Below are 20,806 nucleotides of genomic sequence, written 5' to 3'. Positions count from 1 at the left end.
GCCCTGACATATCATTCATATCTGCCATTCACTCTAACTGACCTTATAAAACGGCCTAGGATGAAAAAATGACGACGTGTTTTGAATATTAAGTTATATTTAAACATAAAATCTATTGGCATTAACTTAATCTAACTATCAGTTAAAGGTCAGGACTGCCGGAATCTGAACTTTAGATTTAGCTCTAATTGTATCTGTTAAACTGTAGGATTAGGGTTTAGTCTGCTGTAGTAGTCTATGCAAAACATGTGGATTACCTGGTAAATTATCTGATATTCTACATTTTAAAATAAATAACAGGAATTACAGGAAAAGGTTACTTACCCTTTTTTAATAACTAAAAATTATGCCCCTAAAATTGGACGTTGAATAGGTCAACGTTACTGAAGTTAGCTATATAAGCAACATTAATTATTTAAACAACATAAAAACTGACATTTTAATCTGTTGTTTTTTTTCTGTTGTGTCAAATTTCTATGATGAAAGGACCAGTCTTTCACTGAAAGTTAAAAACCGACTTTCCGTCTCCTGTAAAGTTGTCATTTTGTGTGCCATAGCTCTTATATGATTTTACAGAAATGAATACACAGTTATTTATTTGATTTGTTTATTTAAACATAATTAGGAATACACCAATTCCAACATAGGTTACAGAATCAGTCTAGAATAAATTAAACGTGTGTTCTGGCCCTCAGTATTGTAGCTATTTACATTTCAATAGTCATGTTTACAGTGTTTTTACTGCTTTAACATATCAGCATTCTGACATAACACTCAGGTATGAAATAAGAGTAAATAAAACATATTTCTGTGATGATCAGAGCTGGGTCAAATACAGATAATGATATATTTATTTACTTTGTTTTAAGCATTTGCCAATATGTTGAGTCAGATACCATATACTGTTACTGTAACCTGCAATATATAAAAATACCAATGACCACTGAAAAATAGCAGGAGATCGTTGTTAACAAGACTGCTCCAAGAAAAAGGTTAACTTACTGAAACAGATGGATTTTCTGTACAATTCAAAATTAAAATGTTAGAAAAGTAGGGCTGGGTGATATGGTAAAAATACTGTATCACAATATTTAAAAACCTTTTTCATGATACACAATATTTATCATGATAGGTGTAATCACAGACTAAAAACATCAGTAGCAACAGATTCTTATAAACTCAGATACTCTCCCGTACTGAATACAGTAATTTATATTCAACAGCTGCTGTTCGTCATCTAATTAAAGCAGTCTAATTACACTGTTAGTAATGAAACCTGTAGCTGATCAGTGTTTACTAAGAGTATCCTTGAAATGCTTAGAAAGCATATTGTCATCACGATAACAACATTTTTATCACAATGCGAATGCCCAGCTCTATAGGAAAGTCAGTTACAGTAGTTTAATGTGAAATGTATCCTAAACAAATGTAAAAAGTCCGAACTGCTGTGGTGATGATGGGAACCAGACCAAACTTACCTTACAGAAAGTTCATACACAAAACAGTTACCTGATGATAGCGAATGACAAGGGTTTGGCCTAAAACATTAGTACATGCACGGAAAAAAAAAACAGCACTCAAAGAACCAATATTTTATCATTATCAGTACTGCATATAACATTTCAGGAGACACGTTCACATTGTAGGTTCACTGGTCGCTTTAGGTAGTAAAATGTCTATGCTAGTGTTGTTGACATTGTGATCCCTGGTGCTTTTCACCACCACTATAGATGTGTCAGACTGACACATTATTCTGTGTCAGTATGTTTTTTGACATTGTTTACGTCCCAATGATGGAATTACTGCTAATATCTTCAAAAATGATGTGGAATAACATTTAAAGGTATTTTAATACATTAATTAATATAAAAGGTAATAAACATTCTGAAATCCACATTTGACCCAGGTCTGATAAAAGTTTTCCTCCATATTTATCTGACATCACCTAATCTCTATGGTCTGGAAAGTTCCTAATAAATCTAAGGTACAAATTCAATAGATTTCATGCCATTTACACATTTACAAACACAGCCGGCTGCAGCTGTAAGTAACACCTTGACAGGGGTGGTGATGCAGACTTTAGGCCTCAGAGAGGAGGTTCAGGTGAACGTCTGCTGGAAATGGGCTGTGCCGGCATCAAGATTGTCGGACTAGAGGAGGACTTGTAGATCTCCTGACTCTGAACCTGAGGGGGAGACGGGATTGGGGTGTCTGGAGAGGCTGGAAAAATAGGAACAAAAGGATTTAGCATTTTTAAAAACAAATCTCCATCTGCTGCAAGTCAATTGTAGGGTCATTTACAGTGGACAATAATTTTGAAGCATGTTCTTGTCCTTACAAAATAAAATTGATCACTTGAAACACACATAAAAAGCCACTGGGCAGTTGGAGAGTTCTGTTTTTTAAGTATGTATCCAAAACATTTTCATAAAATCTTTGGTCAAAGGTATAAAATATAAATATACGTAAACAGGTGTGATTCATATTACTAAAGATGAGATGATGTTTTTTAGAGAGTACTTGTGTTAATATATTACCTACATAGTAGTGCGGGTGGAGTTTTCACAGGGAAAAATCATAGGGAAGCTGAATCAACTGGAATTGGTTGGTTTATGGTGTTGCTCCACTGTTCGAGCATTGCATTTATAAGAACAGCTTTGATAACACATCATATCTGTCTCAGGGTTTATTAAAGTTCTTTCCTAAGTACAGGGAAACACGTCATAAATATTGTCTGTGGTAACTGACGGTCTGATACAGAAGCCTTGTAGGCCTTCAGAGAAAGCCTTATAGGTTTTGCAAAGGTTCCGAAATATTTATATTTCTATCATTTTTATTTAGTTTTTACTCAGCATGTTTATATTTTAACTTTGTTAAAATATAGTAGTTTAGATTATTGCAGCAATACAATGCTGTCATTTGACACTTACATTTCTTCTGGTAGTTTTGGAAATATCACATAGCCGTAGCCGTACCCTATCAGTTACAGTCAGTTGCTAGAAATGTAACAGCAGCGGCAAAGCTCTTTACTGAAAGATTATTTGTAAAACTTCAACATACAAAGTAGATTATAGGATACAAGCTTAGAGTTAAGCAAGGAGTGTATTTTCAAGCTTAAAAGAACAACCTTATTCTCGAACGACCAAAAAAAATGTTCCGTGCTAAAAGTTAGTATTGTTTTTTTTGTGGCCTGAACGGAAGGCCCAGCATTAGTGGTCATGGTCTGCATGGACCGAAAGAGATTAGGTAGAGTAGAGGTAGGTGGAGTATTCCTTTCAGGTATTAAGATGCTCATCCACAGTGTGCTCCTAACATTTGATATGTACACAACAGCTATCACTTGCAGATGCTGTAATATTGATTAACACTGTTGAATAATTAAGCTAAAGTAGATGTCATAAATAATTATCTCACCTATTTGTTGTGCATGCACAGGGCCTGAAAGGGAGCTGATGACAACTGTCTGCCCTGTGATTGGATCCTGGGCCAACTGGGAATGACCATGGTGATGCAAGTGTGGCTGCTCCGTGGTGAGACCTGTGAAGCAATCAACATATAGATTCAGGTATTGATTAAGAATGACATATCCTTTCCTGTGGGAATACTGTATACCCAATGATGGATGCTACATATTCTGCTATCCTTAATAGATGCTTTGCTAGGCCTTGATTATGTCAGCACTAATATGCTGGCACAAGAATATAGTTTTATGTATTAGCAAAGGCCAATCTATCCAACATCTCACCACAGGAGAGATTCTACACGGCTTACAGTGACAGCGATGCCTTATTTTACTTTAACCTAGAGCTGGGCAATATGACAATATTTTATTGTATTGTGATAAATATTGTTATCATGATACGCAATATACTTCTCTAAGCATATTAAGGATATCATCAGCCATTTCATTACAAACTGTGTAATTAGACTGGTTTATTTAGATAAAGTGCAGCATATTTTGAATATAAATCACTGTACTCAGAATGGGAAAATATATGAATAGTAGGTTTTAGGAATCTGTTGCTACTGTTATTTTTGGTCTGTAATTACATGTATTGTGATAAATATTGTGTATCTAAAATAATGTATCAATATTAATGTGTGTAAAATGTATACTCATAATTCATGTAAAATTTACTTTATGTAAAATTGGTTGTAGGACAAACAATTATTCAAAACTGTCTGTTTTTCACAGTTGTAATTTCTAAATAAGGAACGTCTAGACTAAGGATGGCATGTTTTGAAACTTTTAACATACTACATCGAACTGTCTTATGAAAAAAGCGAGAAACATTTGTTGTCTTTTGTGTTTTTCTATGATCCCTTTAAAAAATAAGCTTGGAGAGCAAGAAGTTAAATTCTTAGGTTGTCCTGTAAATGGCCCTCTCCAGCCTCACCTCCGAGCAGCATCTCTTGCAGCAAGTTGTCGATCTTGGCCAGGCCGAAGAGTTTGATGAACTGCAGCTGTTCAATCATCTGCCAGGTGATGCTCTGTAGAGTGGGCAGCAGCAGGAGTAGTTCACCAAAGCGCCCACGAGAGTCGTACTGCCGGTCATTTATGTAGTCCTCCAAACTCATCTGGACCTGGTACCTCATATTCTTTATCTTTGACGGGTCTCTGAGGCTTTTGGCATCTGAAGGTCATACACAGAACCAGAGTCATTTAAATGAGTTAAGGCCTCTATTGACCACTTCATGGGATGGTGCTTGGAGAATTGGGAGCATGCGAGGGAAATGGGCCAATTTTTTATTTACATGAGCACTTACCGGGGTCAAAGAAAACAATAGCTTTCAGTGCTGCGTATTCATTGTCATCGATCTGGATGTCTTGGAAGGGTGCGACCAATTCGTCGAGGACACGGTTAGCCACTCGGCTGATCTCTGCTTCGGGGCAATTTCGGTGAATAACACAGCCATTACCTGCAAAGGAAAATAGGCATTTGGGCTTATTTGTGATCATACCTTTTCTGTGAGTGTGTCTGTGTTTGTGTGCTTGCGCACTAAAGAGTTGATGTAAATGACATTTTCTTGATCAATAGTTACCGAGAAGCAAAATGTCTTTGTATGGCATTGACCTCTTTGCCACTCCGAGCAGAAGATGTTCCCCTGCGTGCGCCCGTAATAAACTGACCTGCAGGACCGGAACAACGAGAAGAAACGCTTGAACATTTAGCTCATTTAAAAAGCATCAGCAGCCTACAATAAGCATACTCAATCAATACAATAACAATGCACATGGCAGGGAAGATCAGAAATTCTGCACAAAACAGGGCACCAAAGAGCAGGCTGAATGGAGGGCTAAATTGAGTCAGTCATGTGAATAGCAAATATTGAGCTCAAGCAAAAGGTCCTGCAATTTAAGCCAAGTGCCTTGCCAATTAGCGCGGGCAGTTTGGCTTTCGAATGGCCATTACCTGGTCGTCAAGAGGCAATTCGCCGAAGGCCGGGATGTATTTAGCCCACTCTACCAGAACAAGCAGCTGTTGCTTCATAGACTCGCACACGTCCCCAATGGTGGCTGATTTCTTTTCCGAGATGTCGGCAGGACCTGCCGGGCTGGCAACATTGATCTGCACACAAACTGAGGTTGAGCGAGACGAAGTCACCGCATCCTCCAGAACCGTTTATTATTATTACCCAAGCTGTTGTCTCTCCTGGAGTAAACCCCACATAAGTAGTCATGCAGATGATTGGAAACGTTAATGACATTAACTGATGCTCAAGCGGAGACTGATACTCATGCAAATTACACATGCCATCTCTCATCATCATCATTAACTGAGCATATCTGAAGACAGAGACCTTCTTTATAGTTATTCTAATGAGACTTTCGCATTACCCTTTGTTGTGTCTTTAACCAACTGTGTTGCCACAGAGGACAAATCGAGTCGATGGAGAATATCACAGGGAGCATTTGAGCTATTTCCTGCAAATGAACTCAAATAATCTCATAAGCATAAATAAGATTTATATGTATGCATGTGTTTGTTTTTGTACTCCATCAGGATTAAAATGTCCTAACTATTTAAGGAAGCCATAGAAAGACAGAGCTAACCAAGAATTCCAGGACCAACCAGACAGCCCTGTCAAGGTGAAGTGTTTCAATGCATGCAAGATTTCTGTTTCACAACAACCAGGTGTCCCTTCAGTCATTGCCGCATGACACTTGATGCATTTCTGGTTTCAAATGTAATCTTTTCCTTCTCCAGAGAAAGAATTCTGCTTTCATCATGCACACATTTCACTCGCAACCCGCAGGGCTGACAGATTAAGGTTCTTTTTAAATAAACAATGGAACCAAAAATACTTTATTTAAACAAATGATCTAATCAGTGCATATTAATTCTCATGTTTAATCTGGCAACCCAGGGAGAGAGCACGTACAGTGAGCGATGGCTAAAAATGGCAGGTTTGATGGAACGTCGCTGATGGCCAACTTGTCTTGAATAGGGATGCAACGATACATGTGTTCATATCGAACCATGACAGTACAGGCATAACTGTTTGGTGCACGCAGTTACACAGCAACTACCTGGTACACGTTATTAGAGGAAATACAATAATTTCACCCAGAAACCGTACACTACTTATATAGTATATTAAGAGTAATAGCTGACAATGAGAAGATAGAAATTTTGTTTTATCTACAGAGATTATTTTACAAATATAATTTTTAGTGTTTTTTTAAACAATATTTGTGTTATATTCTGCTTATGATGGGCAGCATTAAGAAAGTTTGGCAATCAGTCCTGTTCCTTCAGTTACAGCATCACTCAGCATCATGTTATTGTGCTTTAAGTCTAATTTAATAATGGTATTATTATTTGACCTTTTTTTCCAAAGACAGATCATTTTTTATTTAATCACCTTCCCTATTCTTCCTTGATCTAGTCATCTCTTATCTCCTGATGTTAAACTACAACATGGCTGTTTAGAGTAAACACACTCAGCTAAACCTGAACTAACATGCCTAGCTCAGTTGCCAGCACAGTCACTGTCATCTTTAATAAACACAGAATATAATGTTACAAAGGGCAACATAACACCAAACTATTTATATGATTTATTATTATTAATAAACTTACTATGTTTACACATGATCCTTGCTCTTATGTTAAAGTCCCTCTCCCAAATAAATAATCTGTCATTCGATCTGTCATTTAAAAATAAGATTTCCTCCCTTAATATTTAATCCAAGTTGGTGCCAATGTACACTGTATATGTACACACACACACACTCACACACACACACACATATATATATACATACATATAATTATACATACATTGGTAGTAACATGACATTGCTATCAGATAAGAACCTCATACACCGAATATCCAAATGTTTATGGACACCCCTTTCTGTAATGATGGTGGGGTGGTGATCATCTAACATTCTGACCTCACTAACATTCTTGTCACTGAATGCAATCAAATCTTCAAAGCAATGCTCCAAAATCTAGTAGAAGGCCTTCCTTGGACAGTAGAGATAGTTACTCCAACAAAAGCAGGAGAAACTCTTTTTAACACCCCTGAATAAGCAGAATAAGCAACGAATGAGAAGGTATCCCAATACTTTTGTCCATATAGTGTATCTACAAAATGTTAACCTCACAGGAAAGGAAATAACTCAACTTCAAGCAGAAGCCAATGTAGACAATTTGATTGATCCCAGTAATTTTGGACCGTTTCTATTGGCTCATTGATCATGATTGAAAAACACCAAAAATGGAGATGAGGTTTTGTTCCAACTGTGATAAGAAATAAATATGGGCCATTTTACTTATGTGTGTGTGTGTATACAATCAGTAGCTAACCTGCTGTGACAGTGACTCTGCCTGTGCCAGTACAGTGATGGGTGGAAGGTCTTGTGAGTCCTGTATGCTTCTCCTGGAGCTGATACGATCCCGCTCATTTTGCACAGCTGAAAAACACACAAACAATGTGGCTGATTAGAGGGCTAATAACACCCCATGGTGATTACTGATTAGCTAAGATGATTGTGTGCGTCTCCAACTTCCCGTCAAGCTCGCGCACCTCCAAGAAAAAGGGCTCATAAAGTGCAGCACTTCAGTAGCCTGTTCTCAACTGATAATAAAATGACATTCCACTTGAACATCTTATCTGGTGAACCTAATTAATAAAGGTCCCCGTAGAGTAGAGCAACAGAGAGTTCATCACGGGTGTTTCTAAACTACTAATAAGTATCTCAGCATGAAAGAAATGAATGGATTTTATAACTGGAGGAGAGTGAAGAGTAAACACCTGAGTAGGAGTTCAATAGTAAATAATACTGTACCATTGAAACCTTACTGGCATCTTTACTTTTACTTTTGAATTAGAGGGAAACCTGCCCGAGCAAGAAGCAGAGGAAGGTAAAACTTTAACCAATCACTGCCCTGAACAACATGTACGCACGGAAAGTGAGGTAGAGAGCACATGATCGCCCATCATAAAAGCCAAAGCCAAGGTTATACATCCAATAAACTGCACATTCCTTGTGTAATCAGTGCAAGCTTTTATGGCATAACCCCTTTCAGTGTTAAGCATTTTACTCTCATTTTTCCTTTCTTCCTTGATCTATGAGTGTTCATTCTTTCTTTCTTTCCTTCTTTCTATCTTCCATTGTTTCCCTGTTTGCCTTTTCATTTTGTTTGAGGTTTTTTTTCTTCGTACATGGCAGTAATGGCGGAAGAAAGCGTATGTACCTTCCTTCTTCATTCCAGCTCGGAAGCACTTGTTAAGCCGGCAAAAGCGACACTGGTTCCTCTTGTCTTTGTCAACCACACACTGCCGATTGAACCTGTTTAAATGAGTCAGAAAACAAAGATCTTAGACATTTTTTAGACATTCTATATAAACACGTGACCCGCTGCTGCATTTGTGAACAGAATTTCAGACCTTGAATTTAAATGCCAATCAAATCACTGTATGAACTTTGTATGGAGCCCACGTTATGCACACTTTTCTGAAGTCTGTGTGGGTTCACTGTCACTCTGCCTTTGAGGCATATACATATATGTAAATTATCTCTGTTCCTATTGACTGCCTTACTGAAAAAGCAGTATGGGCTGAAAAACACAGTCTTCATTTATTTATTTTTTTGCTAATGATATTGGGCCTTATTTTAATTATGCCACACATTTCTATTCACTCATCAGGACTGCATATACTTAGCTTGTTACCTAAAACACAAATGTGTCAGAAAAAGTCAAAAGACAAAGCTCTTATATTTTTCGGTCTTGGTCATCTCTGGTTAAACAGAACTTGTAGCATGACCATGAATGTGAATAGTCGTTATGTATGAACAGCATGAGCTCATATGGGTCCATATGTGATTGGCTGTGATCATATGGGCTCTGCCAGCTACCTGCATGAGTAGACATGGCTCTTCCTAATGCTCCTGCGGAAAAAGCCCTTGCAGCCGTCACAGCTGGAGGCTCCGTAGTGCTTGCCTGTGGCCTTGTCCCCGCAGATAGCGCAGTTGGAGCTCACCCCATTATCCCCCTGGCTGATGCTGGGCTCCGTTGGCATGCTTTCTGAAGATCAAACAGCAAACATGAACACTCGCAAAGTAGACTAAAATCATACACAGTGCTATTAAGATTTGAACCTCTCGATTTTCAGTCCAGCTCTTCTATAACTACGTGAGCCCAGAGTACAGATTGGCATGAAAGAAATGTATTTAGCAAAATGAACACAAAACAGTTGAGACCACTGCCAGAGGGCACTGCACAGGTACATTCATGCCCCTACAGGCATAACCAATGTAAATACCTTAAATACACTTAAAAATAAGTGTATAAATTAATTTCAGGCCGTGAGTCAAAACAGGGAGAACATAATCAGTGCAGCTTGGAAAAAAACAACTGCAGTAGAATATGGTGCAAATACTGTACTATGAAAAAATGTAACTGTTTACATCCATTTATCTTAGCAATAATTGTGTTTTTGTTTGTTAAATACAAGAATAAAATATTTCCCAGATGAACTGATTTGTATTAATGTCATTTGTTTGTGTTCTCTAATATTAGTTTGTTATGTCTGAACAAATAAATGCTTTAAGTAATATGGGTACTACCCCAATAAGTTTATCTATTTTTTTCTGAAAATGTATTGTGACGCTAATATGAATATAGTTTTCATATGGTCTTATAAAATGGTCTGTAAAGTTAATAACTGTGTGAGAGGTTTTTTATTTATTTGCAAATTTCTGATAGCCTCAATACATTTGAAATGTTTATAATTCACTTAATAATGCTGCACTAAACTTACTTAAAATATGTACATCATATCTAAAAAATGAAATATACTACTATTATCATTACTCCCAGTTTACTTAACCATGGCAATAACTGTGTTGCTATTGAGCTGACAAAACTGATAAAATGGTAAAACTGTATTTTGTTCATATGCTTCCTTTCACACTGAAAGAAACACTGGTAAATAGTCCCTTGCTAGAATTACATTTAAGCATTCAATTATGGATCAAATGACTCTTCAATTGGAAGTGCCCATCCCAAGTCCATAGGTGGCCGCACGATCCCTTGCGGGGAGTTGAAACACAGTTTTTGTGTTTTGCACGAACAAAAAAAGCTCATGGCTTCACTTGTGAGGCCACATAGAGGACCATTACCAGCCTACTATATTTATACAAAGACTGAAGTCAAAGCACAAAAGTTGAAACCGCGAGTCCACTCTGCTTCCAGGGGCTATGCAAAGTATGCTAAATGAGGTGTAGTTAGCAGAGCTAGCATGAAAAGCGCAAAGGTTAGCAGCCCCCGCAAAGCAAAAAACGCAAATGCGTCTATCACACCACGGCCCGGCCCGCTCTGTCGTCTCTCAATCAGCGCTGTTAATGAGGAGGCAGAGGATTTCAATAAAGAAGTTCTGCATAAGTGAACAAAGGAGGCTCGCCCAAGAAGAACAGCTCACGAAACAGAGACCGGCACCCCTCTGTTCAAGCACAGAGAGGATAGGAATCAATCATTCCTTTGTGCATCCAAAATCATAACATTTCAACAAAAGAATTGCAGCAGGGGACTGGAGTCCTTTATGCACAGAGGCTGATTGAAATCTCCTTCTAATGCAGGACAGACTTAATTAGGATTTAGCCTTCGCGTTTTATCTCCCAGACAGACATTCGATGGAGATTGACATCTCCGGATGAATTTTAATGGGAGCTGAAAGCAATCTCTTTTGATTCAGCATATTCCCAACCTGATCCTTCCTCATTTAAGAATAAAACATAACGCAAAAATGAAGTGCACAGGTTATCGCGAAGAAGCAATTTTGCCCCGTCAGCTTGGGAGAGCTAATAATTAGACCGCAGCACATGTTTTATGCTCTCAATTTCAGGAAGGGGAAAAAACAAGTTGTTATAGCTGCAGTCTTCTCAGAATGAAACAAAAATTATTTCCCTTAAAATTGAGCTGAAATTGTGGATACTCAATTAAAGCTAGTTGGGAAAAGCTGGAAACAGGGGCCAAGCACTTAAGCAGAAATAGAAAAATTACCAACAGACAAAGCTAACCAAACGCTGGCCTATGGGAACAACACATCCACTGGGAACTCTCAGCACAGCTTGTGTTGGTGCACTAGAGGTGGCCCCTGGCTTGGAATAGTTTTCCATTCAGGTTATTTTATGACCTTTCTCTATCTCAGCAAATAGGTGTCCTGTACAGAACTGTAAAGATAAACCGGCCAATCTTTGCCGTCACTGAATTTCAAGCCAACATCTGGTTAATGAAGAACAAGTGGCCGAGATGAATCACTTCTTGGGGCTACATAAGGCTCCAAGTTAAGCTCCTTGAAGAAAAAGAGCAGAATATTACCCAACACATTGCAGTTTTTGCTAAACACTTACAGATTTTGCACAGTTTAGCCAAAAGCAACCAAACAAGCTCACAAAACAGAGAAGGGAGATGTGAAATGTGCTCAAAATATATAGTTTGATACAATTTGATGTATTCCAACCCAAATAAATCTGCAATCGGGATGCATCAAAACATTTTCAACTTACTGTATATAGGGGGCATGAGCTGTTTTAAGCACTACTCCAGCTAGCCTAAAGTATCTCAGCTCTTTTGGATGCAAACTTGCTTGTGTACGGTGCATCACAAGTCCTATCAAATCTTCTGTCTAAAGATTTTAATTGATTTTAGTTATCCTTTTTGGGGGTTGAAGGGCATGTTGTAGGTAGAACATAATCATTCCATTTCAAAGTTATCTGATGTTCATTAAAACAGATAAACAAGCAACAAATGAACCCTATAAAGAGGCATTCAGCTTCAGATATACAGAATCACCATTTGGCTATTATCCCAGCAGCACTGTAATCTAACAGCACTGTAATCTAATATAAAACATTAAAGATCGAATGACTGCTGAAAAATCTAATATGAAGGCGTAATCTCAAACAATTCCCAGAAAAGGAGCAGTTTAAACAGTTCGTGCCAAACATGGGCAACAGAAATACTGTCAGGTCACTCACCCCCACTGTAAAGCATGTCTGCATTCTCAAAGCCCAGCGTGCTGTAGGTAGGGTCCAGGCCCTCACAGTAATTAGCTACATCCATGTCCAGCAGGGATTTGGATAGAGTAGTTGGTGAGAACTTCATGCCTGCCTGCCAAACTTCTGCTGAAGCTGAAACGAGACAATGTCTATGTGCAAAACTGCTGAGGCTAACCTAAGGTGGACCATCTCTCAAGAATGCTGATTTGTCCTAAACCAAGACAAGGGAGGAGCTTTGTCAAAGGCTTCTCACCTCCTTGCTCAAAACGTGTCCAACTTATCTGCGCTTCTTATCCCAAACTTATCAGAATGAAGAGATAGCACTACTTCCCAGTGACAAGTGCAAAGTTATGTTGGGTATGTTGAAAGCTACAGCTCCTCCAAAGTCATTAATTGACAGAAAATAACACCATTATGGTTATCACTGTACACTAATTTAGATAAAACTGAATAGACAAATGCAGAATGGGACAGTTGTTACCGAAGCATTAGCCGTACCATTCATACAGGCAACGTACAAACGTGAACAATGGGGTACGTGAGGTAGATGCTTAGACCTACAATACTGAATTGTGAAACATTTTTAGTGGTTTTAAAATTGCAGCATTTTGCAATGCTGGCCGATAATCTACTAATATATCAGTATCTGTGTTACATCATATTTTATTTGATCAGTATATTGATCAATATGTATACTTCAATATTTCACATTTCACTGGAGGTGGTGACTGGAGGGTCACTGGTGATCTGTGTAATCGTTTTAATATTTATTATTTTATTATTATCATTTTATAATTACCCTATAAAAGTTACTTAACTAACCTAGCTAGTCTGCCTAACTAATCTGGTTAAACTTTATATCTCTACTCTTAATTTCTGGCACTTTTGTAGAAGTGCATTTCATAACATTTGTCATCATCTCTTTACATATACCTTCACAAATATCATTAAAAAGTAGTGCAGTAGGTAGTATCACCGCTTTTTCTGTGGAAGACTAGGGAATTGATTCCCTGGCTAGGCAAGCATCCACACTACACCAATTAAAGTCCTTGGGCAAAATTTCTAACACTACACTCACCAACCTGTGATTCAAATGGAAGTTGCTCTGGATGAGAGTGTCAGTTAAATGCCAGTCATTTTTTTTACTTTCTTTCTATTTAATAAGTATTTACTTTTAGAATATTTTAATATACTTAAAAATAAATAACCAGAAACTGTTAAAACAACCCCAGTACTGGATCAAAGTAACCTTAACACCCAGCAATCCTGGGTCAGATTAACCCAGTGTGTTGACTGCCATAATGACCCAGTGGTGGGTTGTGGAAATTACCCACATTCAGTTGTTTTTAATGTATTTTGGGTATTTATGTTAATATGTCATAACTGAACAGGTAATGTCACTGTATATCATCTGTTGGGTGCTGCTGAATGTTTTAAAATAGCAGATAAAATATCTCATTCAAATTAAAAAAGTCTAAATTCTTAAAAACGATGTAAATTGAACTCCATGTTAAATTAAGAAAAGTATACTTCCATACTCCCAATAGCATGACCACTTTGGTTGCAGATAAATGTATAACATTCCTTTAATATTGGTTTTGTGCTAAATCACAGATTTTAAATAATTAGTGGGACACAATAAAGCTGTAAATATAACTTCAGAAATGGTCAAAATGAACAGATAATGCACCAGGAAGTAAATTATAATACAAATAATATCCAGAATTCATCATACTGTATTTCAAAAGTGGTGATCAAATACAAGGATAAACTGACGTTTTTATCATCAACAAAAATCTCAAAAATATCAAATAAAACATCCACACACTATGGTGAATAGTTTGTAATACATAAATCCAATCTGTATTAAGTCATTATTGAACATTGTTTTATCAGAACTGCATCTAGCACTGACTTAGTAGCTACTATTCTCATATTTACTATCTCATATTTGGGAAAAGTTTGACATTATTTAGGCACCAACTTAAAAACAGCTATAGCAGCTCAACCAAAACACTGATTCTAGTACAGACTTTCTTTTCTTACATATCACAGATGCTGTATCTCATCTCAAGAAATACTAAGAAATATTTCTACATACAGCTGTAGGTTTGGACACCCCTGGTCAAATGTTTGTTTGATTTCTAAGTAAATGTAAATGAATAAATCCTCTACAGAATGCAAACTGAATACTTTATTTAGAGCACTAAAATAAATTGCTATTTACTTTCTGAATTTAACATACCACAATAATCAATAAAAAATAATAAAACATAATATTATGTGCCATAAATTTTTTCCATGCTACATTTTATGATTCTTTCCCAAATATGCTTACTATTCCTGTCATTGTATATGAAAAAGTACAAAGGTGTTCCCTCTTGTTTCCTCAATCAACACATAATTTAACCAGGGTGCCTAAACGTCTGTATGACTGTTTATGAAGTATGTACATAGTGTGGTGAGTCATTCAAATACTTATATATAAATACATCTTGACACACTGAGTCATAGACAAGTTTATGACTGTTTTATTGTTTTATCCATGAGGATGCCTTGCAGTGAGATCTTTAAACATCTCTGGTATCGTTTCAATGGCTGACAGATTAAGCAACCCTTACCACTGACACTTCGTATCATTACTAAGTATATTAATGACTCATGACTTTTCCCATCAATATTCACAAGAACAGTTTAATGTTATAAACTGTACTGACTAAGGAGGTAAATTGGTGAAGTCTGGCATCAGCAAAACCTAAAACGTATAAACTCATCTAACCTAAAATAAACTGATCGTGATCACAGTTAAACCTGGAGCTCAGTCTGCAGTGAAACCTGCTTACCTATGCTGAATATGGAATGAAGGTAATGTGTGTAAGACACTGAGTAACGTCTGAGTAACGTCAAATCAAACAAGCTCTGGATTCTGAGCAGGAGGAAGTTACATTTTAACTGAGCGCCAACAATGAGCTGAACGCTTCGCTTTAAAAGAGGAAGTACTCTGAATCTTCACACCACACCACAGAGGTCACGACCTCCGCTTTCAGTTTATTAACTGTTTATTCATCAAATGCTGTCAAGAGAAGGAATCAGAGGGAAATTCTGAAAAAATACAAATGTAGCATTTCTTAACAGTACAATACCATTTCAAATCATAAAAACGTGTATAGATATCAATGTTAGATATTGATACCATAATAATAATACTAATAACAAACAACAGAAAGATGCCAAACAGCAAAAGAGGATTTATTCAGACTGACAGTTGCCACAAGGTCTAACTCAAGTTAAAAATAATAATAATTTGCAAAAAAAAAAAACATGAATAATAATAATAATAATAATAATAATAATAATAATAATAATAATAGCAATAATTTAAATGTTCATCCGTAGTCTGAAAAAGATTGTCAATAAAAAAAGAAACACTGCTAGATACAACACTGCTCACTGAACTAATGGACTTCCATTTTAACCTTCAGAAAAGAAGTGTGCCTCAACTGCCCCGAGTCTCAGGGACCGTTCAGAGGAGAAATACCCGAAGGACCAAGGGCTTACACTGCGTTACTGCTAACACACAGACTACCCCCTCCTACACACACACATACACACACACACAGCAAAGTCTCCTGAGGTGAAATCAGTTCACCCACATACAAAACACACAACACACACAGGTCAGAAATGCAGTAACAACGAGATTCACCTGAAATTAGTCTACAGGGGAGTTTTGGGGGGGGGGGTTTATCTCTCTCTCTCACACACACTCACACACACACTCACACACACACACAAAGAAAGACAGTAATATCAGTTGAAATCAATTGTTCTGAATGACCAATTATTTGATTTACTTCTGTATTTGTATTTTAACTGAGATAAATGACCACCACTGGCGTTGCTGCTTGAATTCGCTCTGGGCTACAGGGGTCTCTCTCGACCTTCAACCTCAACCTCCAGAAGGCTGAGTTGACCAGCAGAGCAGATTCAGCCTCCTCAGTTCTCTTGTCAAAAGTCGTCTAAAAACACTAAAAATAAAACTAAAAATTAAAAAATAATAAAAAATCACCGGTTCTGTTTTACAGTGTGTTGGTCTGAAGGCGACGCGTGAAGTTCTAAAAGTGTGCGGCTAACGCGAAGGAAAGCAGCGGCGCTCACGTCATGAAGTTCAATGTACAAAGGGTGGTCAGACAGAGCAGACAGGCCTGGGGGACAAGCAGCTCACCAGCCCTCAGCAGATAAAGCGCCTGGAGAAGAGCGGAGCAGGCTAACAGGCTAATAATAACCACATCCCCACTGCCCCTACAGGTCCAGCTGCCGCCGAGAGCCAGGCCGGCAGGTACCTTACCTTCTTCCTGTCCAGGAACGATTTTGCATTGATCCAACACAGAGGACTATCTCACTCCCGACATGGAGACCGCTCGCTGTTCCTCACTCTCCTACTCTACGGCTGCTCGTGCACCTGAGCAGACTGAGCAGGGGCGAACTTGGTGGAGTGAAATTCAGTGCCACACATGATGGTGTCAGGGTAGCCTCATTAGATCGATTTACTAAACAAACTGAAAGTTGGGTGGGGATGTTAAACAGTAACTAGGCCCAATAAAAAGGCAAAAGAAATGAATCGTTGTTGTGCGTTCACGGCATAGGCCACTCGCGCGCGCACACACACTCATACAAGCCACAGAATTTAATCTTAAAGAAATCCCTTGTTTAAATTTTTGAGTTGGTATTTCTATTTATTTGTATTTATAAGTACCTGCTTAGATATGTGGTAAAAAAAAAAAAAAAAGTACAGATTAGTTGCGTCCTTGCTATTGCTAAGATTGGGGTAGTCTAACTCTACACACAGTGGCAGACTAATTAGGGTGTGGTGCTCCACATCCGGGGCTTCTCATTTTATACATGATAACAATAACAGTAAGAGATAGGAAGATTTCAGCTGCTGTCCCTGCGTTTCCCCGCTTCTACAGCAGATGGCGCCACATCCTTCCTTCAAACTGAACAATAACTTGCAACTGATGCCACGTTTTTTGGACACCATTTTCATGTGTCCCCCAACTTCTGTCACTATTTTAAAGTAAGACATATAATTCAACTGCTCCGTCCCAACAATCCACACATGGGAACTAAGATCCAGAAAATGCAACCAAAAGCCCACACGCATGTATAAAGCGCCTGCTACTCCACCTGTAGCCGAGAGGGCTCAAAAAATGTTGGACGAGTTTTTGGACGAGTTCTAGCTTATTCTTTTATGTACTACATTGGGCACTCACGTCATGTTCTCTCTTCATCTATAATATAGTCTGTTGCTGTTTGAGCAGTGGATAAATGTGCTCTCAAATTGAACCAGGGACAAAGTTCAACACTACATCAGCCACAGTCACAGATGGGTGATGAGTGGGATGTGTTGGGCCAATGGTAAAGTTATAGTTGATCTAAATGCTTAGGTGCACTCAGGGTTCTCTACCAGCTACGGCCCATAAAATGATTATATATGATAAACTATACACTGTTAGTGTATCAATGTCAAATATACCAAATATCTTACTAGCACAGTAATAAAGAGCATTTTGAGAGGCTAGAAATTGGTTATGTAAAAAGGGCTGGACTGTTTTTGGTATATAAATCCATACAAATGAACAAGTACAATACAAGAAAAAATAATAAAATAACAAGAAAAGTTATGTAAGGTCAAACACTCACTTAAAAACAGTCTAGTAGATGCTAATACACACATATACGTTCTCTCGATTATTTGTAAGACACATTGGTAAGTTTGGGATGGGGGTTTGTCGGTGTTGTCCTCCTGTCTGGGTTTTAACCCCCCTGAACTTTCTTCTCTCCCAAGAAGAACCGTAAGATCATTGGCTTCATGGGCAAGACAGCCATGAGCAGGGCCGATCTGTGAGGCTTAGGTTGTCTGAGCAGTTTAATCATCATCTCCACCCTCACCGTAAAACATGACTGTTGCTGTCTTTTCTTTGCAATGCATTCACGATAAGCTGAATAGTGGAGGTAGTTCCTGTTATCAGAACCCACACAGTTGACATAATCCCTTCCCTGCGAAAGTGAGCAACATGTCAGCGCAGGTAAGAGTGGTGATGGACAGAAAGATCTCGTTGCTGTCCTGCATTTTAGAGGGATTCTGAAGGTAATACAATCGAAATATGTTGTACGGCACCAGGCAAGTGAAGATTATCACAATGAAGCTGATGTTCTTCATCTGGGCCCAAAACTCCTGCTGGTGTCGACAAGCTGCGCCATTCTTCTTTATCATGGAATAAAGGATAACCCCGAGTATGCAGCTCAGGACGCACGACACAAGGATGATGACGACTGATAAAAACACGTTCAGACCAAACACATTCCCTGTACTGGCTGCCTGGCCAAAGTTAAAGCACTTGTTTTCATCCACGACTTCTTGGTTGCCATACTGCGATAAGATGATGGGTCCAACAATGATCAGAATGGACCATATACCAATGCTTGCTGCCAGGGCATGAAGCCTCCGGTAGAACTCTATTCGATCTGTTTTCTTGTAGTATTGCACGAAACGAATAGCAAGGATGACCGCGTAGATGACAAAGACCAAATACATGTGCAGGTGGATCATTGCACTGACGATTTTGCAGGTCAATGGAGGCAGTTTCCAGTAGTTGGTCACATAGTAGTAGATGCGGAAAGGGACAGTGAGCAAGAATATGAGGTGGGCCAAAAGCAAGTTCAGAAAGGCGATGGTGGTCCATGAGCGCAGGTTGGTTTTCAGCACACTGGTCATTATAAGTAGGCCCACACTGCCCGTCACGAGCACCACTGTGTAGATGGCGATCAGGGCGATTCTGTGGGGTGAATTAAGCAGATTGTCTAAAGATGCTTGAGTGCTGAGGGTGCTCGTGGTCGTGGAGTTGTAGCTGGGGTTGATCGTCAACATGGTTTCTGCGGAAAGAAAGAAATAAAGAAAGTTGTCATATACCAACAGAGTATTTGATAATTAATGAAGCCTTTGGCAGGCTTAGATGGCAGGATAAAGACACCTTAAAGAAGCCTTTAAAACAGCGGTAAAGGGGGCATTCTCTCTTTCTCTCTCTCTCTCTCTCTCTCTCTCTATCTATCTATCTACACACACACACACACTATATATATATATATATATATATATATATATATATATATATATATATATATATATATATATATATATAAGGTATTTAGCAGCCGTTCTTATCCAGAGCAACTTACAAAAGTGCTTTGCTATTTACCCAAGAAAAAACGCAGCTAGCTTGAATAAGCTAAATTCAAAGATACCTCTAATAATGCCCTTTATTGAAGAATATATATATATATTTATTTATTTATTTATATATATTTATATTGTCAGTTTCCCTCACCAGTGGGACAGAATTCACAAGTTTACATCATGTTATATGTTTTTATATCCATCAGATTTAATTCTCTCACTACAATGTCCAACACATGGACATTTGCAACCATTAGAAAGCCCTGTCCCATCCTGACTTATGGCATTTAGCTGACGCTCTTATCCAGAGCAACTTACATGGTGACTTCTAGCCTAGCTATTATGACAAGCTAGAATCAACATTTCTAATATCTAAAAGGGAGATTTGTTGTGTAAAATATTAATTATCATGCAAATTAAATTACAAACTATTGCAAATTCATCAAGAAAATATGTATATTTTAACACATATACATGTTTGTTCAAATTATCGTGACAGACCTAGTCAAGAGCAGTGCTTAACCTTATAGATTACATTCTCGGTATGATCTACACAGAGAAATTTCTAGACAATGAACCACACACACACCACTGAAAAAACTCTTCTGTATATGTGGTTATACCCAGCGTTCAATGCAACAACAATGACTGCTGTAAAATGAACACAGCACAATTATTAATACTACTTGTAATGAAACAAACATGTTATCTACATTAACTGTAGTACAACAAATACTACATAATACTAAAAATGAAATTGTCACATACGTACCGTCTGAGTAAAGCAGAAGCTGAAGTGTACTGAGCTGAACAAGAGGAAGTGCAGCTTTGTCTCAGTCGTCTGTTCTATTGGTTATAAACAGCACTATTGGAGTGTGTCTGACTGAGGCAGGATCTTGCAGCATTAGCTGCTTCGTCATTCACACTGGTTGTATGTTGCACTAAGTGGCTAAGTGGCTTCCTTTCACAGGACATTGCACTGCACTTCTCAAGTTGTTTGTTTTAGTTTTTAACTCAATTAGATTTTTACTTTATTTAATTTACTTGACGCTGAC

At 38.0% G+C, this 20,806-nt stretch overlaps 2 protein-coding genes across 3 annotated transcripts; both read right to left on the bottom strand.

Annotated features, from left to right (window-relative positions):
* Positions 1-590: 590 nt before the first annotated feature.
* hnf4g (hepatocyte nuclear factor 4, gamma) lies at positions 591-17,001 on the bottom strand. Of its 2 annotated transcripts, none has more exons than XM_072689608.1 (10): positions 16,863-17,001; positions 9,371-9,539; positions 8,709-8,803; positions 7,818-7,924; positions 5,415-5,570; positions 5,044-5,131; positions 4,768-4,920; positions 4,398-4,634; positions 3,415-3,537; positions 591-2,220 (listed from the first exon to the last, which is right to left on the bottom strand). In XM_072689608.1, the coding sequence occupies exons 2-10, from the start codon at positions 9,532-9,534 to the stop codon at positions 2,087-2,089; spliced, it is 1,257 nt and encodes a 418-aa protein (XP_072545709.1). In that variant the 5' UTR covers positions 9,535-9,539; positions 16,863-17,001; the 3' UTR covers positions 591-2,086. The 2 variants fall into 2 exon arrangements, with proteins under 2 accessions (XP_072545709.1, XP_072545719.1); XM_072689618.1 differs by lacking the exon at positions 16,863-17,001 and adding an exon at positions 12,494-12,679.
* Positions 17,002-17,138: 137 nt separating this feature from the next.
* Positions 17,139-20,661, bottom strand: gpr141 (G protein-coupled receptor 141). Its single transcript, XM_072689633.1, has 2 exons — positions 20,524-20,661; positions 17,139-19,450 (listed from the first exon to the last, which is right to left on the bottom strand). The coding sequence occupies exon 2, from the start codon at positions 19,443-19,445 to the stop codon at positions 18,543-18,545; it is 903 nt and encodes a 300-aa protein (XP_072545734.1). The 5' UTR covers positions 19,446-19,450; positions 20,524-20,661; the 3' UTR covers positions 17,139-18,542.
* Positions 20,662-20,806: the final 145 nt, after the last annotated feature.

Source organism: Salminus brasiliensis, chromosome 1, assembly GCF_030463535.1.
Source record: "Salminus brasiliensis chromosome 1, fSalBra1.hap2, whole genome shotgun sequence".
Taxonomy (NCBI): Eukaryota; Metazoa; Chordata; class Actinopteri; order Characiformes; family Bryconidae; genus Salminus; species Salminus brasiliensis.
The sequence above is the reverse complement of the archived record's forward strand: the minus strand, read 5'-3'. Positions and strand labels throughout refer to the sequence as shown.